The 26,176-nt window shown below is 37.0% G+C and overlaps 1 protein-coding gene across 1 annotated transcript in view; it reads right to left on the bottom strand.

Annotated features, from left to right (window-relative positions):
• Positions 1-26,176, bottom strand: part of RUNX2 (RUNX family transcription factor 2) — a gene marked incomplete at its 5' end in the record, with an annotated part of 169,721 nt that overhangs the window by 52,186 nt on the left and 91,359 nt on the right. The window contains one exon of the mRNA XM_044675331.1: positions 15,614-15,787. Coding sequence (XP_044531266.1) covers positions 15,614-15,787 — 174 coding nt within the window. The remainder of the gene's footprint in view (positions 1-15,613; positions 15,788-26,176) is intronic.

Below are 26,176 nucleotides of genomic sequence, written 5' to 3'. Positions count from 1 at the left end.
AGATTGTTTTGCATCAGAGCTCACCTTTTAAGTGGAAGCAATTATTTCTTCAGATGAAATCTACACGTAAGAAACCAAAACTTTCCTCTTCGGGGGGGATTACAGACCTCATGAACTTGTACCCCTTAGTAAGGAGCCACAAAAGCAGTAGAGTCATAAGAAGTGGCAAAGGTCACTATAACTTTCTATGACTAAAAAGGCCAAAGAACTTGAGAAACCCCAGCCCCCCACCAGAGCATAGTGTCCTCTGAATAATCATTTCCCTAGTCCGCTTTCTTTCAACCCTGCATATTTGTCTCACGTCAGGAGAGCAGAAATCAGAAATTTAAGGGGAAGAACACCCTAGCTGGATAGGATGGGTATGTTTTAGGTAAATAATCAGAGCAAGATAAGAAGGAAATGGAGGAAGAAAAGGAGAAAAAGTAAGAAGATGAGAGAGAAGCAGATGAAAAAGAAGAGGATGAGAACTCTCATATAATAATAATAATAATAATAATAATAATAATAATAATAATAATAATAACAACAACAAAAATAGGTCTGGGGAATGGAGAGATAGTAAAGCAGCCAGAAAGCTTTACAAAGGCTCAGTTTTGTGTGGTGTGGTTTTTTTTTAGGCTATACTTGAAAATTCAGTGATTACTAATAGCAGTCCTCCTTTTGCAAACATTTTTGTTCTGCATGTGTGGGTGTGAAGAAAGGGCTGCTTTCGTAAGACTCACAACAGGGCATATCATACACATGGTGCTAAGCTTCATGCAGAGATGGGCTGAAACAAGTCAGCAGGGGCAAGGCCTAAACTAACACACAAACAGCTCCTTCCTGTTCACACTGCCAGGTAAGCTTCTGTGGAACATGAAATGTCAGGCACTATTGTTTTCTTCCACAGCCTGGTGCCATCGCTGTGAGGGGCTATCCCTTTTGGGGGAATCGGGATCTGCTGAAATCCTCACGCTCCCTCTTTGGATACCAGCACGTCTATGCATCTCGAGGCAGAAGCCACTGAGTGGGACTCCGAGGTTTCTTAGGGCTATCGAAGTGGCTGGAACTTAGCACAGAGTCCACAGTATCTGAGGGCAACTATCTCAAATTTCACCAGGATCAGAGAAAGCCAGTGACCTCAACTGAGAGAAGTGGTTTCACAATTTCCTATCTTAGAAATCTCCATCATATTATTATTACACACACGTATCCATCACTTCTCACTTGAAAGCAAGCCCCATTTGCAAGCACAGGGAGTTTTGACCATGCATTTCACCACAAAAACTATATCACATTAAACTCTATTCCTCCCACTAAGCCTTCTCGGCTACCACGAAATGTCCAGATGCTGATATTTCAAGATGAATTTTCACACAAGTTTTCATCTCCTTTTCACTATCATAAAACACTATCTTCAAACAGATAAAAGGACAGCTCCAACAGGGTGATAAAATGGCAATAATGTTGGATAAAGAATTAGGAGACTACGATTCTAGTCATTTTTCTCTTCATCCATCAGGCACCAAACCAATTCTGGTCCTTGTCACCTCTATCCGGGATCATTAGAACACTCTCCTAACTGGTTTCTCTTCCTCAAGCCTCTCCCCACTCTGAGATATCTTCCACATAGCTGACAAAATTATTTTACTAAAATGTTGGTCTGATATTGTCATCTCCACTACTCAATAAGTTTCAATAGCTCCCTATTGCCTCTGGGATCAATATAAATGCTTTTGTCTGACATTTAAAGCTCTTCACAACGGAGATGCTTCCTGTCTTTGCAGTCTTACACATTACTGCCCTCTATGATATAGTCCAAACATACTGGGTTCTGGATGTTCCTTCCACAACACACTCCATTTCCAATCTCCATGTCTTTTCACTGGCTAACCCCACATGCCAGGTTGTTCTTTCTCCTATAATCTCTGTCTTCCTTTAATATTTAGCTCAAATATCACAAAGGTGACTTCTTTCCCAGTCCCCACAAGCAACTAGTGTATTCCTTTATATTTGCTCTGGAACTAACTGAATGTATATAGCCTGTATACACAATTATCTATATAGAAATGTGCTATCCCTCCCATTATAAGTAACCTCCTTTGATTGTTTTTCACTTTCCATTCACATCCCCAGTACTTCAATAGTTCAGTCATTTGTGTCTGACTCTTTGTGACCCAGTCTTGGCAAAGACACTGAATTAGTTCCTTCTCCAGCAGTTTAAGGCAAACAGGTGAACTGACTTGCTCAGGGTCACACAGCTAGTGACTTTATGAGGCCAAATTTGAACTCAGGTCTTCCTGACTCCAGGTCAAGAACTCTATCCACTGAGCCACCTAGCTACCTGCACTTAGTATTTATATTTAGCACTGGCTATAATAGGCCTTCATGTAGTCCCAGCTCCACTACTAACTGACTGTTTGATCTTAGGAAAGTCATTTAACCCCTTTAGCTTTTTTTCTCATCAATAAAATAAGGAGATTAAGCTAAGTAATCTCCAAGATCTCTCCTAGAACTAACACTCTAGAAGTTTAACAGTTGAGAGAAGCAGGAGAGAGGGGATACTTTTAAAAAGTTCCTTTTGGGACAGCCAGGTAGTACCATGGACACAGTGCCAGGCCTGGAATCAGGAGAATTTGGATTCTGATCTGGTCTCAGATACTTCCTAGCTGTGTGACCCTGAATAAGTCACATAACTCCAATTACCTAGCCCTTACTGCTCTTCTGCCTTGGAACCAATATAAGTAATTGATTCTAAGACGGAAGATAAGGGTTTTTTGTTTTTGTTTTTGTTTTTTTTTAAGGTTCCTTCTGTTATCAGGAATAGCAACAGAGATGATTTGTGAAATTACTTCTTGAAGAAGCCCTTAAGATGAACCAAAGTATCCTAGCCAAAAGCATTTTGCAAACTATGTAGTTAACGATGTATAAAAAAAGGAAAGATGTTACTATTAGTAACAAATAACAGAAAGAGCTTCATTTTCTTGGCTGACAAACTGGCATTTTCCAGAGGCCATAAAGATAACCACCACAATACATTTCTTTTTTTTTTTTAAACCCTTACTCTATATCTTAGAATCAATACTAAATTTTGGTTCCAAGACAGAAGGATGGTAAGGGCTAGGCAATTGGGGGTAAGTGATTTGCCCAGGGTCACACAGCTAGGAAGTGTCTGAGGTCATATTTGAACCCAAGATCTCTCATCTCCAGGCCTGGCTCTCAATCCACTGAGCCACCCAGCGGCCCCAACCTCAATACATTTCCCAGCCGATTTGCCAACCTAATCAAGATGGTTTTAGATTAAAGTCTAAAGGAAGAGGAAAATGTTTGAACAAAACCATCATAAACTAGATATCAAGGACAAGAAGTATCACATGAAAAGAATGGTGGAAGAAGAGCCCAGTAGTTCACAATTAGAAAGTAACTGGAAAGGGGTCAGGAAGAATGTCTAAGGTTTAAACTACCCATATACCAACATGAAGATTGCAATAAAGAATAAAATGTACTTGAAATCTAAATACAAGGTAATAAATATGGTCATAAAGGCTTCAAGGAGACTTGGTGGGGTAAATTCATGGCTAAAATAAAATATTGGGAAATATGCCTTTTTCAAAAGAAAACAAACTAATATAATGTGGTCAAGTAATAGCAAAATATGATTTTAAAATATATATTACATATATATTAAAATGCTCAAATATTAGAAAGGAAACATGGAGGGAAGCATTTGGGTTAGGCTCAAAAGAAAAAGAAAAATGAGATTGTTATGAATATGATATAGGCAACCTCATCAGAAAGAGGATATGGATTATAATTTTCTAATACAAATTACAAAAATGAAATGAGAGCAAGTTATAATAGTTATAGGAATTTCCACTGTCAAAATATTTGCAAGGAGACAAGCAAGCATGGTCTAATTCACAAAACCTTGACTTTGAAGTCATAAACATCTGGAATCAAAATCCCATCTCTGACATTTACTAGGACCTCTTGAGCAAATTTTTTTGTCTCTCCAAATCCCATTTTCCTCATTGGTAAAAATAAGGATAATGATAATATAGTACCTACATCACAAGGTACATATATAAAGTACTTTGTAAAACTTAGAATGTTATATGAAGGTCATCTACTCTTATGATGAAAGCAGAATATCTGATAAATTCTTAACTTTCTTTACTTACTCTGAAAACTGAAAAAGCAAGAAAAGGAACTGCTACTCTGGACTTAATTTTGAACAACAAAACTACTGGGAATAGAATTGAGCCTTTTGAATTTTATGAAGTATTGAATAACACATTGTGAACATAACATTAATTTGAAACCAATACTCGTGTTTAGTTCATACCACGTAAAATGTTGTTATTGGTTAGCCAGCTGTGCAAGATATATTTTGACAGTCAAACATAACTTTAGACTCTATTAAAGACTTCAGGGTAAAAGTTAGAGATGAGAAGAATTAGTGTTAGTGTTTAACCCTGACTCAATAGAGGTAGCCACATGGTTACGTGGTGTGATCCCTACTGACCACAGAAGTGTAGCAAAAGTATATCTAGTTCGACTATCTTAAACTTTCAACTACAACAAAAAAGGGTCAGAGTAGAAAAAAGGAAATAACAGCACTGTACTCAGAATATAAAGCTGGTTCCATAATTCTCACTCACTACTTCTTTATTTCAAAGTCCCCCAAGGCCCCATATACAAAATAGAATCCTGGAAGACCTTGTGGGAATGAATTGTTGTTTAAGATAGATGGCTCTGAAACTCCCTAGGGAATCTCCCCTGGATTTAATACATTTTAAGAGCTCTTGAAAATTTTAAGGGAAGGGCAGGAATTTTCTTTGGAAAACTTATGCTTCGTGTAAGGAAAAACTTCCTTTTAACTGAGGTATCCCAAAGTGGAAGATCCTGTCTTTGGAGATAGTAGGTACCTTCTCCCTGGAGCTATTTAAGCAAAGGTTAGAAGACTTCTGATCATGTATGTCACCATGGAGATTTCTTTTGGGTGTATGGGTTAGACTAGGTGGCTACTGCAGTCTCTTCCAACTCTGGAATTCTGAAATTCTGTAAAGTACTGATTAGAAAAATGGTACTGTTGAGAACCATGGAAGAAAGTGGTTGTCATCATGGAGTTAAAAGAAGAGAATACTGAGTTTGCTAATAAAATGGAGGCAGTGTAATGTGAAAAGAGGGCTGGCCTTGGAATAAAGGAATGTGTTCAAACCTCGTCTGTCATATAAAATATATATATATATATATATATATATATATATGACATCAGACAAATCATTTGATCTCTCTGAGCCTCAGTTTCTCCTTCTGCAAAAGAAAGGGGCTGCACTAAAAAAAATCCCCTGTAGTACTGTCCAGTTCTAATAGTCTTATGGTACTATGCACCCTCTATATTTTAGGGAAGTGTTTTTCAAATTTCAGAAAAAAGTTAGGCATGACATCAGGGTCCAAGACATCCGAAAAGGGAAGAGAAATGAGACTTTCAAAAAAATTTTCATCAACACAATAACAAATTGTCTCTATGAGGAAGAGATATGAGAGGCTTTTAAAGAAATCATTGTAGCTACACTGGAAGCTTGTGATAAGGGATGGTTTAAAGTAGGTCTATTCACAATAAGAATGGAGGGGTACATAACCAAGGACTAATAATGAATGAGCTAGGAAGAGAGGGAGAGATTTAGTTCTGCTTAGAAGCTAGATAATACCAGAACTAGACCTTGAAGGATAGGCCAATTTGAATAGATAGATAGATAGATAGATAGATAGATAGATAGATAGATAGATAGATAGATAGATAGATAGATAGACAGACAGATGGAAAAGGAATGAAGAAAGGCAAAGAGGCATTAAAAAAATAAAGAGGACTTTTCCAAAGATGACAAGTAATATAGTCTAGTTGGAACCACATGACAAGGAGAAGTATGAAATAAGGTTACAGAGAAAAGATGGAACAATATTTTGAGAGAGCCTTCAATGAAGGGCTTAAGAAGTTGAACTTTTTCAGTGGACAGTAAAACCATTACAGCTTTTTGAATAGGGAAGTGATGTTAGCAGAGTTCTTCATAAGTCAGATTATAGGAATTGTGTTATTGATTCCATATCCATAACATCATTTTCTCATCTGTTCCTTCTTCTGCATGCCCACTACCACCACCTTACTATAGCCTTTCTTTTCTTGCAATGGCCCTTTTACATGTATGTTTTCTGGCCAAACATGACTTTTCCCTATTCTAATCCATCCTTCATGCCACTGCCAAAAAATACATTTTAGTTCAACTGTGTATCTCCTCCAACATGAAGTATTAGTCTCTGCACACAGTGGACTGCTAATGTTTGTTGAATTTCTTGTTAAAGATTCGGAAATATCTCCGTTGTCTAGAACAATGGGCTCAACTCCACAAGATAAGATATTAAAGAGAAATGTATTATCTTGCACTAGGAGTCCAAAATTAAACTAGATCGATCTCAGTCTCAGAGATTAGGTCATAAAACAAATTTCTCTCATTTTGGCAAACAGACTAGGGTCTATGGATATAGAATTTGGCATAGGCAGTCATTTTGTTGGATAGGTTTTATTAAACCATTTTATTTTGTTAAAAGAAAGGCTTCAAGGAGAGGCAGAAATGACTCTGTTTTGTTTTCTAAACCCTGACCTTCTGTCTTAGAACCAATATTGATTCTAAGACAGAAGAGCTATAAGGGCTAGGTAACTGGAGTTAAGAGATTTGCCCAGTGTCACATAGCTAGGAAGTTACCCAGGCCAACTACAGGCTTGGTTTTCTATTCACTGAGCCACCTAGCTACACACGACTATGGTTTTTAAAGAGATAAAAATTTAAAAAAATTAATCTGTGCAGTTTTAAGATGAAAAAAAAGCTAAAATTAATAATAGTTCATAGAAAACCCAGGGGTTTCCATTGATATCAATACAAGTCTACTGCCAAAAAAACCTTACTTTGCATTAACAAAAAATATAACAATAATATATAATTATAAATAATATAATAAGTAAAAAATAAGTGGTTCTACTGTCTTCTGTCCAGATCAGACCACATATGGAATTCTCTGCCTCGTTCTGAGTATCATATTATAGCAAAGACATCAACAAGGAGTCCATAGGAGCATTGCCAGGAAGGCAAGGAGTTTGGAAACCCTATCATATGAGGAACAGTTGACAGAACAGGAAATAATTAGTCAGAAAAAAAAAAAGAAGTCACTATATAGGGCAGTGATGGCAAACCTTTTTTTTAGAGACCACGTGCCCAAACTGCAATTCTCAAACTGCATGTGAGCGGGGCAGCTGGGTAGCTCAGTAGATTGAGAGTCAGGCCTAGAGACAGGAGGTCCTTCCCAGCTGTGTGACATTGGGCAAGTCACTTGACCCCCATTGTCCACCCTTACCACTCTTCCACCTAGGAGCCAATACACAGAAGTTAATGGTTTAAAACAAACAAACTGCATGTGAGCCCCGTCTTACCCCAGACACGGGAGGGAAGAAGTGCTTCCATTGAGCTTCTGGACAGAGGGACGGGTGATGGAAGAAATGTCCTCAGGCTCATGTGGAGAGGAGGAAGGGAATAGCCCCCTCCCTCCAGCACACTCCAGCATGAATGCCTTAGTTTCACCAACACAGGTATTTTAGGGAAGAGGAAAAGGATTGAGAGTGTGATTGATGCTACTTTTAAATAGTCCTTATTTATCTTTGTAACTCTCTAAGTATCTATCATAATTCTTTAGATATGGTAAGTGCTTAATGAAAGTTTATGGAATTAAAATATCTAAAGTACTATCAGAGCAATCAATTAACATGTATTTATTAAGGGATTACTATGTGCCAAACACTATGCGAGGCATAGGGGATACAAAGACAAAAATGGAATCACTCTTGTTCTCAGAGAGTTGACATTCTATTGGCAGATACAAGACATCCATAGGTAGTGTATACAGGACAAATACAAAATAAATATGAGGTACTTTTGGAAGGGAAGGCACTACCAACTGAGGGCACTCATGAAAGGTTTCATACCTATAAGGAGACTGAGCTGAGTTTTGAAAGAAGTAAGGAATTCTATAAGGCAAAGGTGGGGAGGGGGTTCATTACAGGAATTAGGGACTAGTACAAAGCCATAAGACAACAGAAGACATAAAGAGACAGGCAGTTTAGACAATCTCCTGATGTAGTTAATCCCAAAGGGCAAAATAAGATCAAGTGGGCAGGAGTTATAAGGAAGTAGATGTAGGCTCAACATATATAAGGAAGAATTTTATAATAATTACAGCTATTAAAAATGTAATAAACCACATTGTGATATAGTGAGATCTCCATCACCTGTGGCATTAGAGCAAAACCTGGATGACCACCTGCTTAGGATAGGCTCTAAGTCCCTTTTAACTGATTGAGTCTATGATTCATTTTTAGAGCTTCCTGGCCTGTCTCCTCCCTTGTGAATATACATCTTAAATGGCTATTATCCAACATTCTTTCATGTTTTTCTTTCTGAAGGCAGGACAGGTGGATGACTGAGATCACTCCTGAACTAAAGAATACATAGATGAAAACTCATCAGTCCCTTGGCCTTAAGCCTAGACACTCCTTTGAATATTTCTCAGATTCCCACCACTGTTATTCCCATAAGGAGATAGCTTCAAGATCAATTAGGTGGCACAGTGGACAGAGTATAGAACTTAGAATACAGAAAACCTAAGTTCAGATCTTGCCTCAGACACTTCTCCCTTTCCACTCAATTTCCTCATCTGTAAAATGGGTATAATAGTAGCATCTACCTCTCAGCTTCTTTTGAAGGTCAAATGAGATAATATTTATAAAACACCATCCAATCCTTAAAACTATATAAATCTAGGGGCAGCTGGGTAGCTCAGTGGAGTGAGAGTCAGGCCTAGAGACAGGAGGTCCTAGGTTCAAACCCGGCCTCAGCCACTTCCCAGCTGTGTGACCCTGGGCAAGTCACTTGACCCCCATTGCCCACCCTTACCAATCTTCCACCTATGAGACAATACACCGAAGTACAAGGGTTTAAAAAAAACTATATAAATCTGTTTTCTTATTCTTCTTATTGTTATCATCACCATCATTATTATTATATCAAACTCTTTTCAGAACTTTTATTCCATTGGAAAAGAGTTCTAATTTGAGCTTAGCCATTCTTTTCTTTGGTCATGTCACTCCCCCATATAAAATGAACTCCTTTCTCCCCTTACCAAACTCTGATTATTGAAATTCAACTAAATTCAAATTATTTAGTAAACACCTACTACAAGCAGGACCCTTGTCACTACAGTTTTACACAAAGACACACACACACACACACACACACACACACACACTCACAAACAAACCAGTTCCTGCTCCTAAAGGGCTCTCATTTTATCAGAAGCAGACCACATGTATACAGATTAGTAGAAGGTAATCTGAGGAGAGTAAAAGCCTTAACAAATCAGAGGAGAGGGGGATACAAATAAAAAGGCTCCATGGAAGAAGTGATACCTTAGCTAAACCTTGAAGAAAAATGGAAAATCTAAAAGGGGGGGGGTAGATTCCAGGCAAATAAGACCACCTATGCAAAGGTATGGAGATGAGAGGCATCAAGTTCAGGAAACAGCAAATAGTTTTGTTTGGATGGAATGTAAAGTGTATAGAAACAAAGACATGAAATTAGTTTGGAAAGTATATGAAAGCCAGATTTTGAAAGGTTTTGAATGCCAGTGCAAAAGGTTTGCATTTCATCTTCAAGGCAATAGGCATCTATTAATGATTTTTGAGCAGGGGAGTTACACTGTCAGCCTTTTACTTCAAGATCCAATTCAGACCTCATCTTGGTCCTCAATACACCTAGTATACAAATGATCTCTCTCCTTTCTTGAATTTCTCCTAGGACTTTTCTTTATACTTCCTGTCTAAATAATATTGTATTTATCTGTGTATATATCTTATCTCTTTTATTCAACTATAAACCCATTCAGGGCAAGGATTGTGCCTTCTTTCAGCATTTAGTACAGAGCCTTATATGTAGGAGGCACTTAAATATTTGTTGAATTAAATGGCTATCAATTTAAAGATGTTTTCAGTAATCTCCAAGTGATCCCTGAAATTCACAAAATGAGAATTATACTATTGATACATGAAACTGACAGCTCCTTAGCAAAATCTAACACCATATATATATATATATATATATATATATACACATATATATATATGTATGTATGTATATATACAAACATATCTCATAATGGTTATCTTATCAAATATGAGAAAACATATGAGCATAGTCCAGAAAGACCTTCAATTGGCAACCTTGAAATTAAGCACCAGTAAACCCTAGAAAAAATACTACACTGTATTGGGATGACAGGCCACATTTTCCCCATCTGAGATGAAGTCTCAGATAATATAGTATAGTTTGCTTAAAATTATTCTCTTCTTCTAAGCTCCCTGGCTATTGTCCAGTTTTCTCAGTGACATAGGAAAGGGAATAAAAAAGGGAAGGCAGTCCACAAGAACCTAGGAAAGGGGCAAAAACTATGACATGAGAAAAGGCAAAAAGAAAACACAAAAGGGATAGGGATATAAAGGTCTGCTAGACACAAGCTAAAAATGAGGATCTTTTAAATTTTTTTCTGTACCTAATGACGACTAATAAATGGAAGCATTAATGTGAGATGTTTCTTAACATAAATTAACATTAATCACACAACCACAAAATATAATTGATTATAAAATACCAAAGAAATTATTTCTGCCTTTAAGAAATTTATTTTTCTTAGCATATTACCTTATTTGCTTTCCTTAAATATATTCTATTTTAATAAGAAGGAAATTAACTCCCGGAGAAGAGAGGAGAGAAGCAAAAGGAGATTCCTTTAGGCAACAAGCCTGTAGACGTTAATAAAAGGTTAAACTTAGAAAGGCACGTTTTACTATCAGCAGCTCCATAAATCTTCACACAGTGTCCTACAGGGAGTTTAATTCTTCAGAACATTAGCATTGAATTTCCATTTTCCACCGAGCTACCAAACTGATTATGTCTAAAATTCAAGTCTGACCACAATACTCCCCTACTGAAAAAAGTGTCAGCTGCTCTGTTCTCTTTTGACTCTAGGATAAATGATGACGGCCTCAATTTCCTAAGTTGATGCATGTGACTTTGCTTCATGCACCCTCTGTTTCAGCCATATTGACCCAATTGCTCTCCTTTCACTTAAAGCTGAATCTCTAGTCTCTTTGCCCAGAATATGTTGCATTACTGGACCGTTCTCTCTACTCGTGTTGGCCTCTTGAAATTCCTAGCTCCTTTCAGGGCCTCTCCTGATGCCTTTCACTGTTAGTGCTCTCCCTGACAAAATTACTTTGCATTTTTTCCCACATTTACTTATTTGTGTACATGTTGTATCCTGCTTCTGCTCTCCACTAGAAAGTAAGTTCTTTGAGGGTAAGGTCAGGTTACAATCTATTTTGGTTTTATCTTTCTATCTCCAGGGCCTAGCACAGTGGTTGGCACTTAATAAATGCTTTCTTAATTGCCTTAACTCCACATCCTGTGTTGCAACATAAATATGAAATATTTCCTATCCTTTAGATTATTTTGCTTCTCCCCATAGACAGGGCCCCAATAGTAACTTCTCTGAGACGAAGGATTTTTAACCAAGGATTTATGAACTTGTGGAGTTTATATATACATATACTGATATATAGATATACACGTACACACACACATACATACATACACACACACACACATACACACACACACACTCTCATCACTGTATCTCAGTATAATTGGCTTCCTTTGAAATGCTCTGTTTTATGCATCTAAAAAACATTATTCTGAGAAGGTTTCACCAGAAAGATCCATGGCACCAAAAAAACAAAAAAGCAAACCTTCAAAATCACTGCCTTAGGAAAACTAATCTTGATTTAGCACATATGCCCTTCTACTTCCCCCTCCCATAGACAGTAGCAAATTGATCTGGCTTTTCATTTTCAAAGATCTAAACAAATGAAAGACTTATTTTCTTAAGCTCTGGAGGCATAAATTCAGCAGTAGCAAAGGGAAAACGTTTCAAACAAGAGTGCTGTGACTTCAGCTCCTGTGTCACAGATTGTCTCTAGATGGGCGGCACACAGCTGGGACAGAGCATGAGACCCCACTTAACTCCCATATTCTGCTTCCTTCAGTGGCAGAGCTGGGATTCTCCTATCTCTCTCACTGACCACACTCCTCTAAGTCTCGCTTCTGGCTCTCCCAGAGACACTAATCCTCTTACTGGATTCATTTATTTTCCCCCTTTGTTTCCCATTAAAGAATCGTGTGATCACTCCTCACATGAATAGGACAGTAATCTGAGACACAAGCAACCCAGCTGGGCTTTCCCATTTCTGAAAAGATTAAGCTCATAAATGTTTCAGTACAAGCCCAGCAGACCCAGCTCAACACATACAGGGTCTAATCCAGTGGTGTTCTTCTCTAGACGCTCCTTTGCTGTTCCTTGGACAAGACACTCTATCTCCCTCCCAACTCCAAACATCTTCACTGAGTGCCCTCCAAGTCTGGAATTCTCTTCCTCCTCATTGTGGCCTCTTGACTTCCTTCCGTTCCCAGCTAAAGTTCTATATACTTCAAGGAGCCTTTCCTGATCCCCATTAATGCTAGAGCCTCCTTGAGTATAGCTCCAATTTTTCCTGCCTATCGCTCATTCGTTCCGAGCTGTTTGCCTGTTTTCTCCCCCATAAGACTGTAAGCTTTTTGAAAGTGGGACCTGTATCTGTCTTTCTTTGCCTTTTCAAGGCATAGCACAAATTTCTGTTGTTACATGCATGGATTACTGAGATTTCCAGCATGAAAGGGAATGGTAGACTAAGTGGTAGACTAAGACTGAGTTTAAGGGTTTTCATTATTCTTGTCCCCAGAATTCTCCTTTACTTCCATCCCTGGAGAAATTAAAAGTAGCTCTTACTCACAGAAGGCTTTCTGATACATTAAGAAAGCCTATGATTCTTTAGAATATCTAACTTCTCAACAAAGAATTTTCTTAACCCAACATAAAATAGACTTGAAGATCTAGGTTTGAATCCTTCTTCAAATTCTTATTTATTAGTTGTATGACCCTGGGTAAACACTGTGCCTCATTTTCCTCATATGTAAAATGAGGATAATAAATCACACAGGAGTATTATACATCATGAAATATTGTATATTATTAAATAATGTATATTAAATGCTTTCTAAATTGGGCATTATGTAAGGCATAGCAACAGTAAACAGTAGCAACTCATTTTCTAATTATTGTATCTTACCATGGATTTAAGTTTATTTGGCTGTTGGTTGACAAGTGTCTAATGTGTCAAAAAATTACTGTAATACTGATGATGATGATGATGATGATAAAGAGAACCAGCAGAGAAAATTACAATAATGTAGAAAAAGGATTCCCACTATTTTGTCCAAAATTTTCAATGAGCTGGAGAAGATCAGTTTACATCTTAGTACTTTTATTGAACTCCAAAAATCAATAACTTTATTCATCTGTTTTACAGCCCACAGAATAAAGCAGGATAAGAACTTGTCCTAGAACCATTTCTATCTGAACACCATCAATGGATGGGAGGAACAATTTTTAATAATAATGACAAAAATTAATAATAATAACAAAAGATATAGCTGCTTAATAATCACCAATCAATTATGATTTCATGCACAAAATACTTTGGATACTTTTATGTGCTATCTGTAATCTATATAGACATATTTCATTCTTTGGGACTAAAGTATAGAATATATAGTAACAAGGGAGTACCAACTGGCAACCTAATTAATTAAGATCCTATATATTCCTGTTATTATCCTGTTGCCAATGTTTGAACTAATATCTTACCTTCCTCAAAATCCACAATATCTATATCTGAAAATGTCTAAATTTCACAAGGGAACAAGAATTTCACCCTTGAATTTTTCAAGTATCTTTTAAAAATAATATTTGTTTTATGAGATGACTTTCTGGGAGGAGATGGAGAAGAGGGAGGGATTTGGGGGAAAAACTTTATGATGTAAAAAACAAAAAACATAAATAAAGACTTATTTCAAATATTTTTAGGAAGAACATTTGTTTAGTCAATATTCAGACATACTAACAGCTGTAAGAGAGGCCTATGGGCTTTCTGAAATTAATATTTAGTATATCATTTGCTAATAGTATTAATTTATGACTTTACCTCATTTTATTTCCTCACTCCCAGCTTCAGACTCTCTTATTTAGCTGATATATATCCACATACATACATGTATACTTAATATACATGTGCACGTGTCCAAAATAATATACTTAAATGCCAAATGTATATATGCAAGTCCATATGTATGTACAAAATTCATGTTATTTGTTTTTAAAATGAACCATAAACTTTTGAAACACTCTGTTTATGGAAATGAAACTTGGAAATAAACAATATTTTAAGTAAACATCTAAAAAACACCTAGCAGAGATAAGAGAGTCATAGTTTAGATGAAGACAAACAGTGGCATTCTGAGATCTTTAAAAGAACTTTGTGGTCAGAGAACTAGCTACTAGAAATAGTACTACTTTAGGTTTTATTATTATGAGTTTCCATTTAGGTTATTTTATATTACTATGCAAGTATGTGAAATATGTACATATAAAGCATTTGTAAATATAAATACAATAGAATAATATATGATGTGATATCAATCAATGAGGTGATCACTAGGAACCCTTCCAGCTCTCAAGTTCTGTTATCTAGGAATTTTAGGCACAAAATATTCACATTCATTAGAACATGAACTTGTTGCCAGATTAAGTCTAGAAAAAAGTTTTGGCATTGTAAAAAATAAAAAAGAGGCAAAGGGAAGAAAAAGTTGGAGGCCATAATGTGCCAAATGATAAATATTAGTCTGTAGTGTAGTACTGTTATTCATTCTTTTTAAAGCAAGTAGAATACTGGAATGTATAAACAGAAGTGTAGCGTGCAGACCTCAAGCTAAATATGAATCAGTGGTTAATTCTATCTGCCCAATCAACCAGGCAATAACTTTGCATTAAAACTACCAAAGAAAGGTTCCTGTTAGCCCTTAGGCCTTTTACAAGCAGACTTCATTGAATGGTTAAACATTTGCATGGAATTTAAGCTGAAACCTGAACTAGTAAAACTGATTTCCTAATGGAGAGTGTCTGATGCTACCTCCAGTATGCCCTAGACAAGATGAAGACATTTATAGAATAAACAATCTTCCCAAACATGTATTTACTGTCATTCTATAACTGTAAAGTTTTGTGTTACTACAGAGTAAGGTGTTATTTGGTATTTCACCAAACTTAAACCAATCAGCTACATATCAGGATTTCCTTTATATATATATATATATATATATGTGAATATATGTATTCACATATATATATATATATTTATATACCCAAGAAGTCAATATCATCAAGCCTTATTATTGATCTTCAGAATAATAAACTATTTAATAGCTCCAGGAACTTTGATTTGTGAATTCACCTCATTTGGTAGACCCATTGCCCCATGTCTGCCATTAGCTACCCCAGGCCTGCCATTTTCTAATAAGTCAAACCTCTGGTTCTTTCTTACCTGTAATCTGACTCTGTCCTTGTGGATTAAAAGGACTTGGTGTAGAGTTCAGGGAGGGCCGTGGGTTCTGAGTCGGGACACCTACTCTCATACTGGGATGAGGAATGCGCCCTAAATCACTGAGGCGTTCAGAGAACAAACTAGGTTTAGAGTCATCAAGCTTCTGTCTGTGCCCTGGAAATAGCAAATCATAAAATAAAAGCATTATTAATATAGCTGAACAATTGATCATACCAAATATATATGTGTGTATATTAGAAATATAAATGTATAAGAACTATTAATAATGATATTTAATATTTGTGTAATTATATAAGACCTCCAATCTAAGAGTAGTTTATAAGCATTATGACAAGTATTACTATTCCCATTCTGTAATAATGAAAATTAACTTCATGGAGGGAAACTGATTTTCCCAAGTCACAAAGTTTATTTAAGAGTAGAAAGGCTACGATAACTGTCTTGCTCAAGTACTCAGTGAATGAGACCGTACTCTCCCTTCACTGAAAGAGCCAGAAATAAGATCTGTATGTGTTAAGTTTTTTTTTTTTCACCTTAAACTGTGTTTTTGTCTGTCTTTTCTTATAATAGCTGTTGTTTTTAAAGAAAACAGGAAATGGGGACAGTTAGGTGGTACACTGAAAAGAGCAACAGACCTGCAGTCAAGAAGACCTGGGTTCTGGCTTCAGACATTTCCTAGCAGTGTGACCCTAGGCAAGTCACTTAACCCCATTTGCCTAGCCCTTGCCTTTATATCTTTGAGTTGTTACTAAGACAGAAAGTAAGAGTATTAGAAAAAGAAGACAAAGAGAGGAAATTAAAACTAAAGGTCCTCTGCATGTGTAAAACTCTGTCCCCAGCAGGGGCAAGTAGTGATGACCACAATATCTAAGAACAAGAAAGGTCATTTTTTATGTTACTTTTCCCATCACCACTAAAAATCTTTTCCAAAGGACTGAAACACCAAACTGGGGTCCTTTCAAGGGGAAAACAGACATTTCACAGGACTATAAATTTAGAGCTTGAAGGAACTTTTGGAATCATAAAAATCCAACATTTTCATTCTACAAATGAGGAAACAGAGACCAGAGGGTTGAGTGATTGGGCCAAGATTATACAGTCAGTGGCAGAGCTGAGAGTTCAGCCCAGGTTCTCTGACTTTACATCCAGTGTTTTTTCCACTGTACTATCAAGCAAGGAACCATGGAGGTCTCAAGGGGAATCAGTACCCTCTCTGATATACTTCAGGCTAAAATCAAGTGATATCTTATAAGATATGTGCAAAGGTGATATTTTTTTTTTTTGCTTCTTTCAAGTCCCAGCTAAAATCCCACCTTCTTACAAGAAGGCTTTCTCAATCCCCCTTAATGCTAGATCCTTCCTTTTGTTGATTATCTCTTACTTATTCTTCATATGTCTTGTATGTAAATAGTTGTTTACATGTTGTCTCCTCCATTAGACTGAGCTCCTTAAGAGTGAAGACAGTGTTTTTTGGCTTTCTTTGTACCCACAGCATTTAGCACAGTGCCTGGGACATAAGAGGTAATTAATTAATAAATGGCTACTGGCTTGATTTCACATGTAGCATTCACACTGTGTTCTGATGGGCCCCAGGAAAAATAACTAACCCAGGTACTTTGGGTACATTTTGGGGGAGGGGTACCAAAAATTTTATGGGTGGGTCTATGAAGGAGAAGATTTGTGTGTGTGTGTGTGTGTGTGTGTGTGTGTTTCCATCTCTCTAAAGTAGTCTAAGCTGTCTAAAACCCGAGAGAATTTTGATGTTCTATAAATTAATATGTCTCTATGTCATCAAATCTGAAAAGAACACAAATAAGACTTAGAGAAGACTCCAAGGATGAGTTTTGTGCAACTGTGGCATAAAAATTTTTTTTTAATTAAAAAAAAAAAACCACAGCAAGGAGTCCTAGTAAGCCACAAGCTAAATATGAGTCCATAGTATGGTGCTGTTGTTTAAAAAACAAGTAGGATGTTTGGATATATAAATAGAAGGATGTCATGCAATTCTCCCACAGGAGTCTGTATTGGTGAGACCTGTGCTAGGAAATAATGTCCAGTCCAAACTGGACAGGGGCCCTGACAATGTTTTCGGTAAAATATGAAGAATTTGAATAGTGTTCAAAAGAGAGCAACCAAAAGGATTAAAGGATTAGGAATTTATTCTATGAAGGAAAGCTAAAGAAGTTTAGATAATTTGCCTTAAGGGAAGGAAGGTTAAAGGGGGGGGGTATTAATTTGCCTTTAGGCACAGACAGAAATATTGTCCAGGAGATGGTAGCTAGCAGTAACTGCATTCCACTGACACTGAACACAGCACGAGGGAGATGGCTGAGACACTATTAAGACAGAGTTAAGTTGAACATTTGAATTTCCCAACTATAAGTTGTCTCCAGAAGACAAATTCCTTATTTTATTTGCCCCAAAATGTCTTTTCCTGTCTCCTTATTCATTGACTATACAGCCCAAAGAAAACAGACAGGAAGCCAAGACACGGTAACATGAGTGTAGCTGTCTCCACAGTCAAGCTTGTTCCAACGAGGTCCATTAGCTGAAATGTGCCCCACCACCCACTTCCTGTCAGTACAAGCTTTAAGTGTCTGGTACAACACCAGGATTGAACCTGAAAGAATCAAGGACTGAGGGAAAGTCTAATTCAAACAGGTGGGAGTTTTTCCTGACTTTCTTATCCCTTTCTCCTACTTATATGAAGATCTGAGGCACAAAAAAGAATGCCAAGAAACTATCTAGACCAATCCCTTGCCTTATTAGCCTTATTTTAATAGATAAGACACCTCAGGCCCCAAGAGGGTATGTGACTTGTTTGAAATAGTAGAACTAGGACTAATCCCTCTAGTCTACACTTCCTGGTGCAGTTCTCCTTCCACTTCCTTCTCTCGAATTTGGACGTCCTATCTCCTACCAGTCTCCTCTCCTATCCCTTCCAGAAGACTGAAACCATTTATGACCATACTACAAAAGGAGTTTCCCCAAGACCTGGCTATACTGAGTATACAAGACAAGATTAGAGAAGCTATAGCAAGTATTCAGTTACAGAGTCAAATGTTTCCTTTGTTTTCTGAAAATGAAGGTCTTCCTTTGAAACTGAGCTGGCCAAATGTCTTCAAAACACTTAACCAAAATGTCATATGGGTCCCACTTGTACTGCTGAATCACTATATTACTGTTATAATATTCTATATTTTGTTTCTTTAGGGCAGAGGCTATATCTTATTTATCTTTGCCTTTTCCTCGCCTCCTAGGAGGCATGGTATGTTGCATCTAATAGATATGTAATAAATAATTTTTAAATGTATATGTTCCTCCAAAATCAGTCCTGTCAATAAAGATTAGAGCACATGAACAGTGACAAAAAGCCTATAAATGCTTTTGGGGAATTCCTAAGATGTATATTTAGGAAATTATTTAAGGGACAATTCCTATGCGGTTGTTTTAAATCCCATGACGCTTAGGGACTCTAAGTTAATTGTCTTTGTTATTTCCAGCATAGTATCTGGAACAGTGTAATAAGAATACAGAGAGAACTTAATGAAGGTTAAAATGAAATGAGGACTGATTAGAGGCTGAGCAAAAATGCTGATCTCTCAAACTCTCTTTTCTGCCTCATGACTTTATATGAAAAATAAAGCCATGAGTTTATCAGAAACATACTGAACTTGGTCTTTGCTTCCGATCGCTGTTTCACTGGTTTTCCCCAGTGGCTGCACAAGTAGTGAATTCAATGCACTAGCCTAGAAATATATTTCTGTTGTCTCTTAACCTAGTGCTGCAGGGATCAACAGTACACGAAAGACTGAAGGACTGGGCGAGGCACAGTGGAAATTTTGAGAACAGGTGAAAATTTAAAGAACCTAAAAGATCTTTTAGAAATTATTTTTCCAGGCTTTGTTACCAAGTCTTTCCAGACACCACTGAGCAGCTGCAGGAACATACATTTCTTTTTTTAGAGACCAGAAAAAATAAAAATAAAAAACAAGCAGGCTGTCCCCTTCCTAACCCTCTCTAATTGTTGTGTTACAAGGAGGAGCCAAAGGAGGATAGGTGCCTCATCTTTCATCCATGACAAAATAAAACCTCTAACAACAAACCACATTAGAGTAACATTGAGTGATGAGCCAAGAGAATGAGATGTGCTTATGTCTTAGGCGGCCAACTAGCTTCCCTAGAGAACTGGAACCAAGACTACAAAAGGCCAATTTACTTGAGTCTGGAGACAGTGCACTTTGCCATGCAGGGAGACCTTAAGAACGGTATTCAGACACCAAAAGAAAATAAATTCCTAACAGAAGTGAAAGAAGAATGGAAAAAATCTGTGCTATATATTTGAAGTTTCTAATCCCCAAATTTTATCTTGATATCAATATCCATCTTGACAGAAAAAATTTCTTAGCCCTTAAGAATGAATGAGTTACCATTCTGTCTCAAGCATTCTATTATGTCTTAAACCTCACTGTCCTCCTCCTCCTCCTCCTCCTCCTCACTTTAGGATATTTTGAAGAAGGAGATTTTCTTTATAGACAGACCCATTTGGAAACACCAGTGCTTCCTAACAGAGAAATTGTACTAGTCAAATTTTGCAAACCCAAAACTTTCTCTGAATGCAAATGTCAAATTTGTTCATCACAACTCTTTAGTATTATTTTAAAGTCACTGAACTAGAACGGACTTTAGAAAGCATATAATCTATCTCTCATATCTTACAAAAAGAGAGCAGATATGTCCAAAGTCATACAGCTAGTTAATATCAGGGGTTCCCAAATAGTGTTATTCCATTCCACACGGATAGGGAATGGTCATATGAAGTCATCTAATATGGCTCCTGCATTTTACAGTTGAGAAGTCTAAAATCCATCAAGGGAAAATAGGCCTCATACATCATCACACTAGGTAGTATCTGAAGTGGGATCTGATCCCAGGTCTCTGATTCCCAAATCAGTGCTCCTTCCATCAGGCCATCCTGCAACTTTCAACATGCAGCTAGTTTTGGTTCATGAGAGAGCAGTATGAATCCTATTGGGTGAAATAATGTTCATAAGCACATTTAAAATAAAGTTAAGTGCCTTGGGGGAGAGGTTGAGAGTTTTCGGAAAAAGATTTTTTTTCCTCCAAAAGCTGACTATATTTGACTGAATGTAACTTTTGTTAATTGCCAGGCTCAAAAGAATAAAGCGTTATCAAAAGGTCACTTCAGTCACACATTTACAAGGATGAGAACAGAGGCTCATAAGTAGCTGTTAATTCTGTTTAAGGGACACTGAGTTATTGACTGGTCAATTATTAAAGTCTGCCCTGTCCGGTTCCTTTTATTCTTAAAGCAACTTAGAGAACTAGAAGTTTTGAAAATAGCCAGGCTAATCTGCTACAGCAGCAGACAGTATAAGTTGCTAGGCAGTCGTCTTCAAGCTTTCAAGGCCTGGCATCTAATTTTATTATGTATTTGTTACAGGAATATATCAGCAAAACGATAATACCAAGAGTAGTTGAATAAAGAATCCAATCAGTTCAACTCAATTTAATCCAACAAGCATGTATTAAGTGTCTATCATGTACAAAGGCACTGTGATCAGTGCTGGAGATGCAAACACAACATTTAAAGCAATTCTTGTTCTCAAAGAGGTTACCTTTTATTGCACAATACAAAATTGACTTAGATAAGTAAATGCAAAATAACTGGAAGAGTAGGAGAACAAACACCATGAAAAAAAAACCCACACATATATAATTGCACATGCACAAATATATGCATGTATGTGTTTATATATGTATATACATATGCAGAGAGCGTGCATTGCCTTCTTATGATGAAATTACCACGAGATTATAAAACAGTAGCAGCACTGAGTGGTATCGTGTATATATACATATATACACACATATTACATACATGTATTATATCTTTACTTATAAATATGTGTATATGTATGTATATTGCCTACAAAACATAAATATATATACACACATATATTGCTGCATTTCAATATAATTGATTTCCTTTGTTATCCTCTACATTTTGTTTTCTGTATTTTAAAAAATATTCTTCTGAGAAGGGCTCCATATGTTTCATCAGACTGTCAAAGGGGTCTGTGACACCAAAAACATTGAATTTTTTTTCTAGTCCAAGATCTTCAGATCAGGAAGCTTCCTACAAACTTGTAGGAAAGTCACATGAACAGCATCCTCAAGGAAGTCAAATGTTCTAAGGAAAGAGGAGGGGGTGTGTAAAGAGAAACAAAATCTGAGTCCATGAATGACAGTATTAGAGATCTACCTCATGTTCTTAATGAGTTTCTCACTATATGCACATAAGAAGAAACTATTCATCAGGAAACCTCTAATTGCATTTACAAGAAACTGAAAGCAAGCCTCCTTTCCTAAAATGCACTCAGTGGAATTCTCAGCTCACCTTGGTACAAGAGGATTCCATTCTACTGATCTGAAGGGCACTGTTCAAGACACTTCTTACACTGGCATTTTAAAACTGGTTTTAATATATGCCAATCATTGCTACTCTTTTATTATCCCAAGGTAATATATCACAAGAAGGCAAGTCTATAAAAATCAAATACATGAATAAATATCTTAATTAGGAACACAAATCACTAACAGACCTTAGTGACATATAAACAAGATAAAATTCAATTCAATATTCATTAAGCCCAGACCATATGTGAGGCACCATGCAAGGCACAAGGGATACAAAAGCAGACAAAATTCAAGCCCTGCTCTCACGGAGTTTACAATCGAATTGGGAGAAGAGAGCAGAAATAATACTAATGAGGTGTGAGGAGAGGGGGAGAAGACAGGAGAAACAGAGGCAGAGAGATGAAGAGTAAGAGAGAAGGAAGGAGGGAAACAGGAGAGATGGAGAGGAGAAAGAGAGAAAGAGACAGAGGCAAAGAAAAAGGTGAAAAGATTTAATCAGGCAATGTGAGGAGAAATCTGAGGAAGGGACAATCACTTTCCTTTGGCAAGGTCAAGGAGCATCAATTCAAGGTTCTTACAAGACAGGTTGGTGTTAAATGGATCAGTAACGGCATCATTTTTCAAATTACTTGACACTTCCTGTTTTAAAATCTCATATTGCTTCCACTAGACTTAAGCCGAGCTGGACATCTGCATATCTGTCTTATTAAGACTCCCCTTCCCCCTCTAGTGTTTTCTGTAAGCCTCACCCATAGTAGCCTGGTAAATACTTCCCTAAACCAAACCTTCTCTTACCCATGAAAGGGTTGGGATAACCTGGAGATATTAGCAAGTTTCACTGTTACCAGTGAAATAGCAATCTATTGATGGAAGGACAGTTCAAGGCCAAACAGCAGGGCAAAGTGCATAGTTGTACATGAGTCTTACTATTGCTTTTATTTTTCAATTTAACTGGAAATGTGAGTAAAGAAGAGAAATCAGAACTATAATTTAGAGTGTGGATCTGAAGAAAATGTTGAGATGGTAAAGTAGAAGGGAAATAGCATTTTGTTTTAGACTTTGAAAAATTCTCAGTAGTAAGAATAGTGCTTGATGCTTAGTAGGCACTTTACAAAGGCTTTTAGAATGAACAGGGCTAGATTTGGAGTGAAAGGACGTGGTTTGGGGTTCCAGCCCTTCCACTTAATAGTTGTGTGACTATGGGCAAGTCATTTACCCTGTTAGTGTTACAGTTCCTTTATCTGGAATATGAGTGGCTTGGTCGACATAGCCTTTCGGGTCCCCAAGTCTAGCTCACTAATCAATGTACGTGCACATTACAGACAGGAAAGGAGATGACTGGTTTTAATCTGTACCAAATATGCCCCCAAACTGAGCCAGAGTGTGATCTTTAGAATATCTTAGAGAAATTCTTTTTGTGTTGATTTTAGGAAAGAATTTGACAGTCCAGAATATATTCAGAACAACTGTTTAGAGCAAGACATGCAAAGTTCAGATCCAAAAACTTAGAGGAGTCAAACCATTCGGGTTTCCGCTCCAAAACTCTGACAACATACTGTACATTCCTAGAAATGTGCCATGCCCTTTAGGAGAGAGAATATTATTGGAGCGAGGAGAAGTGAAACTCCTCATCTGCTTAAGCATTGTGCCCTGCAGTGAGATGACTACATTCTAGTACTGTTTAAGCGAAGGTCTAGAAATTACAGACCAGTAAATTTAGCTTCAAAAAATGAGAAATACTGTGGATAGAAAGCAATCTTCCCCCAAAAAAATCAGTTTTCAAACATCTCAAAGGAAAAAAGATAGCAGATGGTCTAAGCCAATGGTTCCCAAACTTTTTTGGCCTACCACCCCCTTTCCAGAAAAAATATTACTTAGCATCCCCTGTCACATACTATCACCACCCCCTTACAGTTATTCACCACTCCCAAATGCACCTGTGGCCATCACCACTCCCCTGGATCGCCGCAGCACCCACCAGGGGGCGGTGCCCACTTTGGGAATCACTGGTCTAAGCTATACAACTATCCCATGGGTACTTCATAATTATTGTTTTTTAGTAATTTTTATGATTTTATAGCCTCATAAGCAACGTGCCTTGGCAATTAGCCTATATTTTAGTAACTATTCTTTTTCCAGAATGATGGATTTTTTGGTTTTGGTTTTATCCTGGTTCCACAAGTTCACCAATGTAGGAAAGTCCCAGTGTGGAACCTCTTTCCACCCACACCGATCAGAAACTCCCATGCAACTTGGATAGAGAGTTGATCTGATATTGTTAAATGATTTGCCTAGGAGTCGCACAGCCAGTATGTGTCAGGGGCCAGACTTGAACCTAAGTCTTCTTGACTGTAAGGCCAACCTTTTTTTCAGTGAGGCAATTAATAAGAAGCCACACTGTTCCCTATAACTATGGCATGGCTATGAAAAGTGTATGCTTCTACATGACTTTTGTTTGCTGGTTGGCACAAACCAATCAATAAGCATTTGTTTATTTGTTTTTAAAATCCTTACCCTCTGTCTTAAAATCAATATTAAGTATTGGCTCCAAGGCAGAAGAATGGTAAGGGCTAGGTAACTGGAATTAAGTGACTTGCCCAGGTTTTTGTACAGCTAGAAAATATTTGAACCCAAGTCCTTCCAACTCCAGGCCTGGCTCTCTATCCATGGAGCCATCTAGCTGCCCCAACTAGTATTTATTAATCTACCTTGTACCTAGCACTGTGCTAGATACCATAAGGTACAAAGGAAGTATGACATGTCCTTTGCATATAAATAATATAATATATAGTAAGACAAACAAGATACATACACATGATATTATAAAGAATAATACAAAATTTTATGTAATAGCATTATTTCCTGACAAAGTAAAGTGTCAAATTGTCTGGTATGAACAATTTTGCCCCTGAATAGGAAAAGATAAAAAGGGCAGCCTCTGACTACTTAAAAATTATCATTTGAGACCTTATCCTGATATGTTTTATAATCACAAATAGTACATCTCTCAAATTACTTCCAAAAAAACATTTGATCATGATTATTAGATGTGGCTGCAGGCGCAATGAGTGAAAAACAAAATGAAGAAAGAAGAAAGGAAAACATAATCACAGCAAGTATAGTGATTAAAAAAAGAAGTAAAACTTTATCCCTGAAAATTGTCTCATCTTGTTATTTTTAATCTTGAGCACTTGTCTACACAGATTATAAACTGTAAGCTTCTTGAAGGTGGGAACAAGGTTTAATTTAATTTTGTGGCTCTCATAGTGTCTTGGAATGTTCCAATGGACTTTTGCTTAATTAGTTGATTAGCTAAACATGGGTTATTTTTTTTTACATTTACAGCAAAATTCACATTATCTTAGTTCATGGTAGAATTTGGTATTTTCCCTACTTTGTCCATTAAAAGATGAGAAGTTTCTTCCCCCCCAAAAATGCCATTAGAAAACAATTTCCCACAGTGAGATTGATGAGTATGCAATGTTCACTGGGAAAGGCTGCTGACTCATAATTCTCCTTCAGAGTATACTGCTTGGTTTAGAACAGAATCTATTTCTGGAGTAGGTCAACAAAAATGGACTCAGAAACTCTCATCTTTTTTCTGGATCCTAAGACCTTTGATCCTTTGGAACCCAACAGACATACTAAAAGATTGGTTTACTTGGTACCAAAAAGTCAGATTATTATTAGTCTCATGAACTCAGATAAGGGAAGAGATGAAAAAAAGGATAGCTCTAGGTCTATCTTGCTTTTTGCTCCAGACAGAGACATAGGAATATAAATCAGTCTCCAACATTGAACAGGAGCAAGCTGTCTCTTCTCAAACAGCATTCCAAAAGAAGTCCTATATTAGTAAAAGTATTGATTTCTGAGTATTGAGAGAGACAGTGAATAACAGAGGCTGAGACAGAGACTATAAATCTTCAAAAGCCCCTCTCTTCAGCCCTTCACAACTGTCAAACATGTGAGTCTCAAAGTTCATCAAGGAAGGGGAGGGGAAACAATTTTCACCCAAGAGAGCAGGTTTGGAGACTTTCCAGTCTCTTGGGTAAATATGTAATTATGGGAAGAAAAATATAATCTTACCCAAGAGACATAATT

This window comes from Gracilinanus agilis, chromosome 4 (genome assembly GCF_016433145.1).
Source record: "Gracilinanus agilis isolate LMUSP501 chromosome 4, AgileGrace, whole genome shotgun sequence".
NCBI classification, from domain to species: Eukaryota; Metazoa; Chordata; class Mammalia; order Didelphimorphia; family Didelphidae; genus Gracilinanus; species Gracilinanus agilis.
Note: the sequence above shows the minus strand (reverse complement) of the source record. Positions and strands in the feature narration are given on the sequence as shown.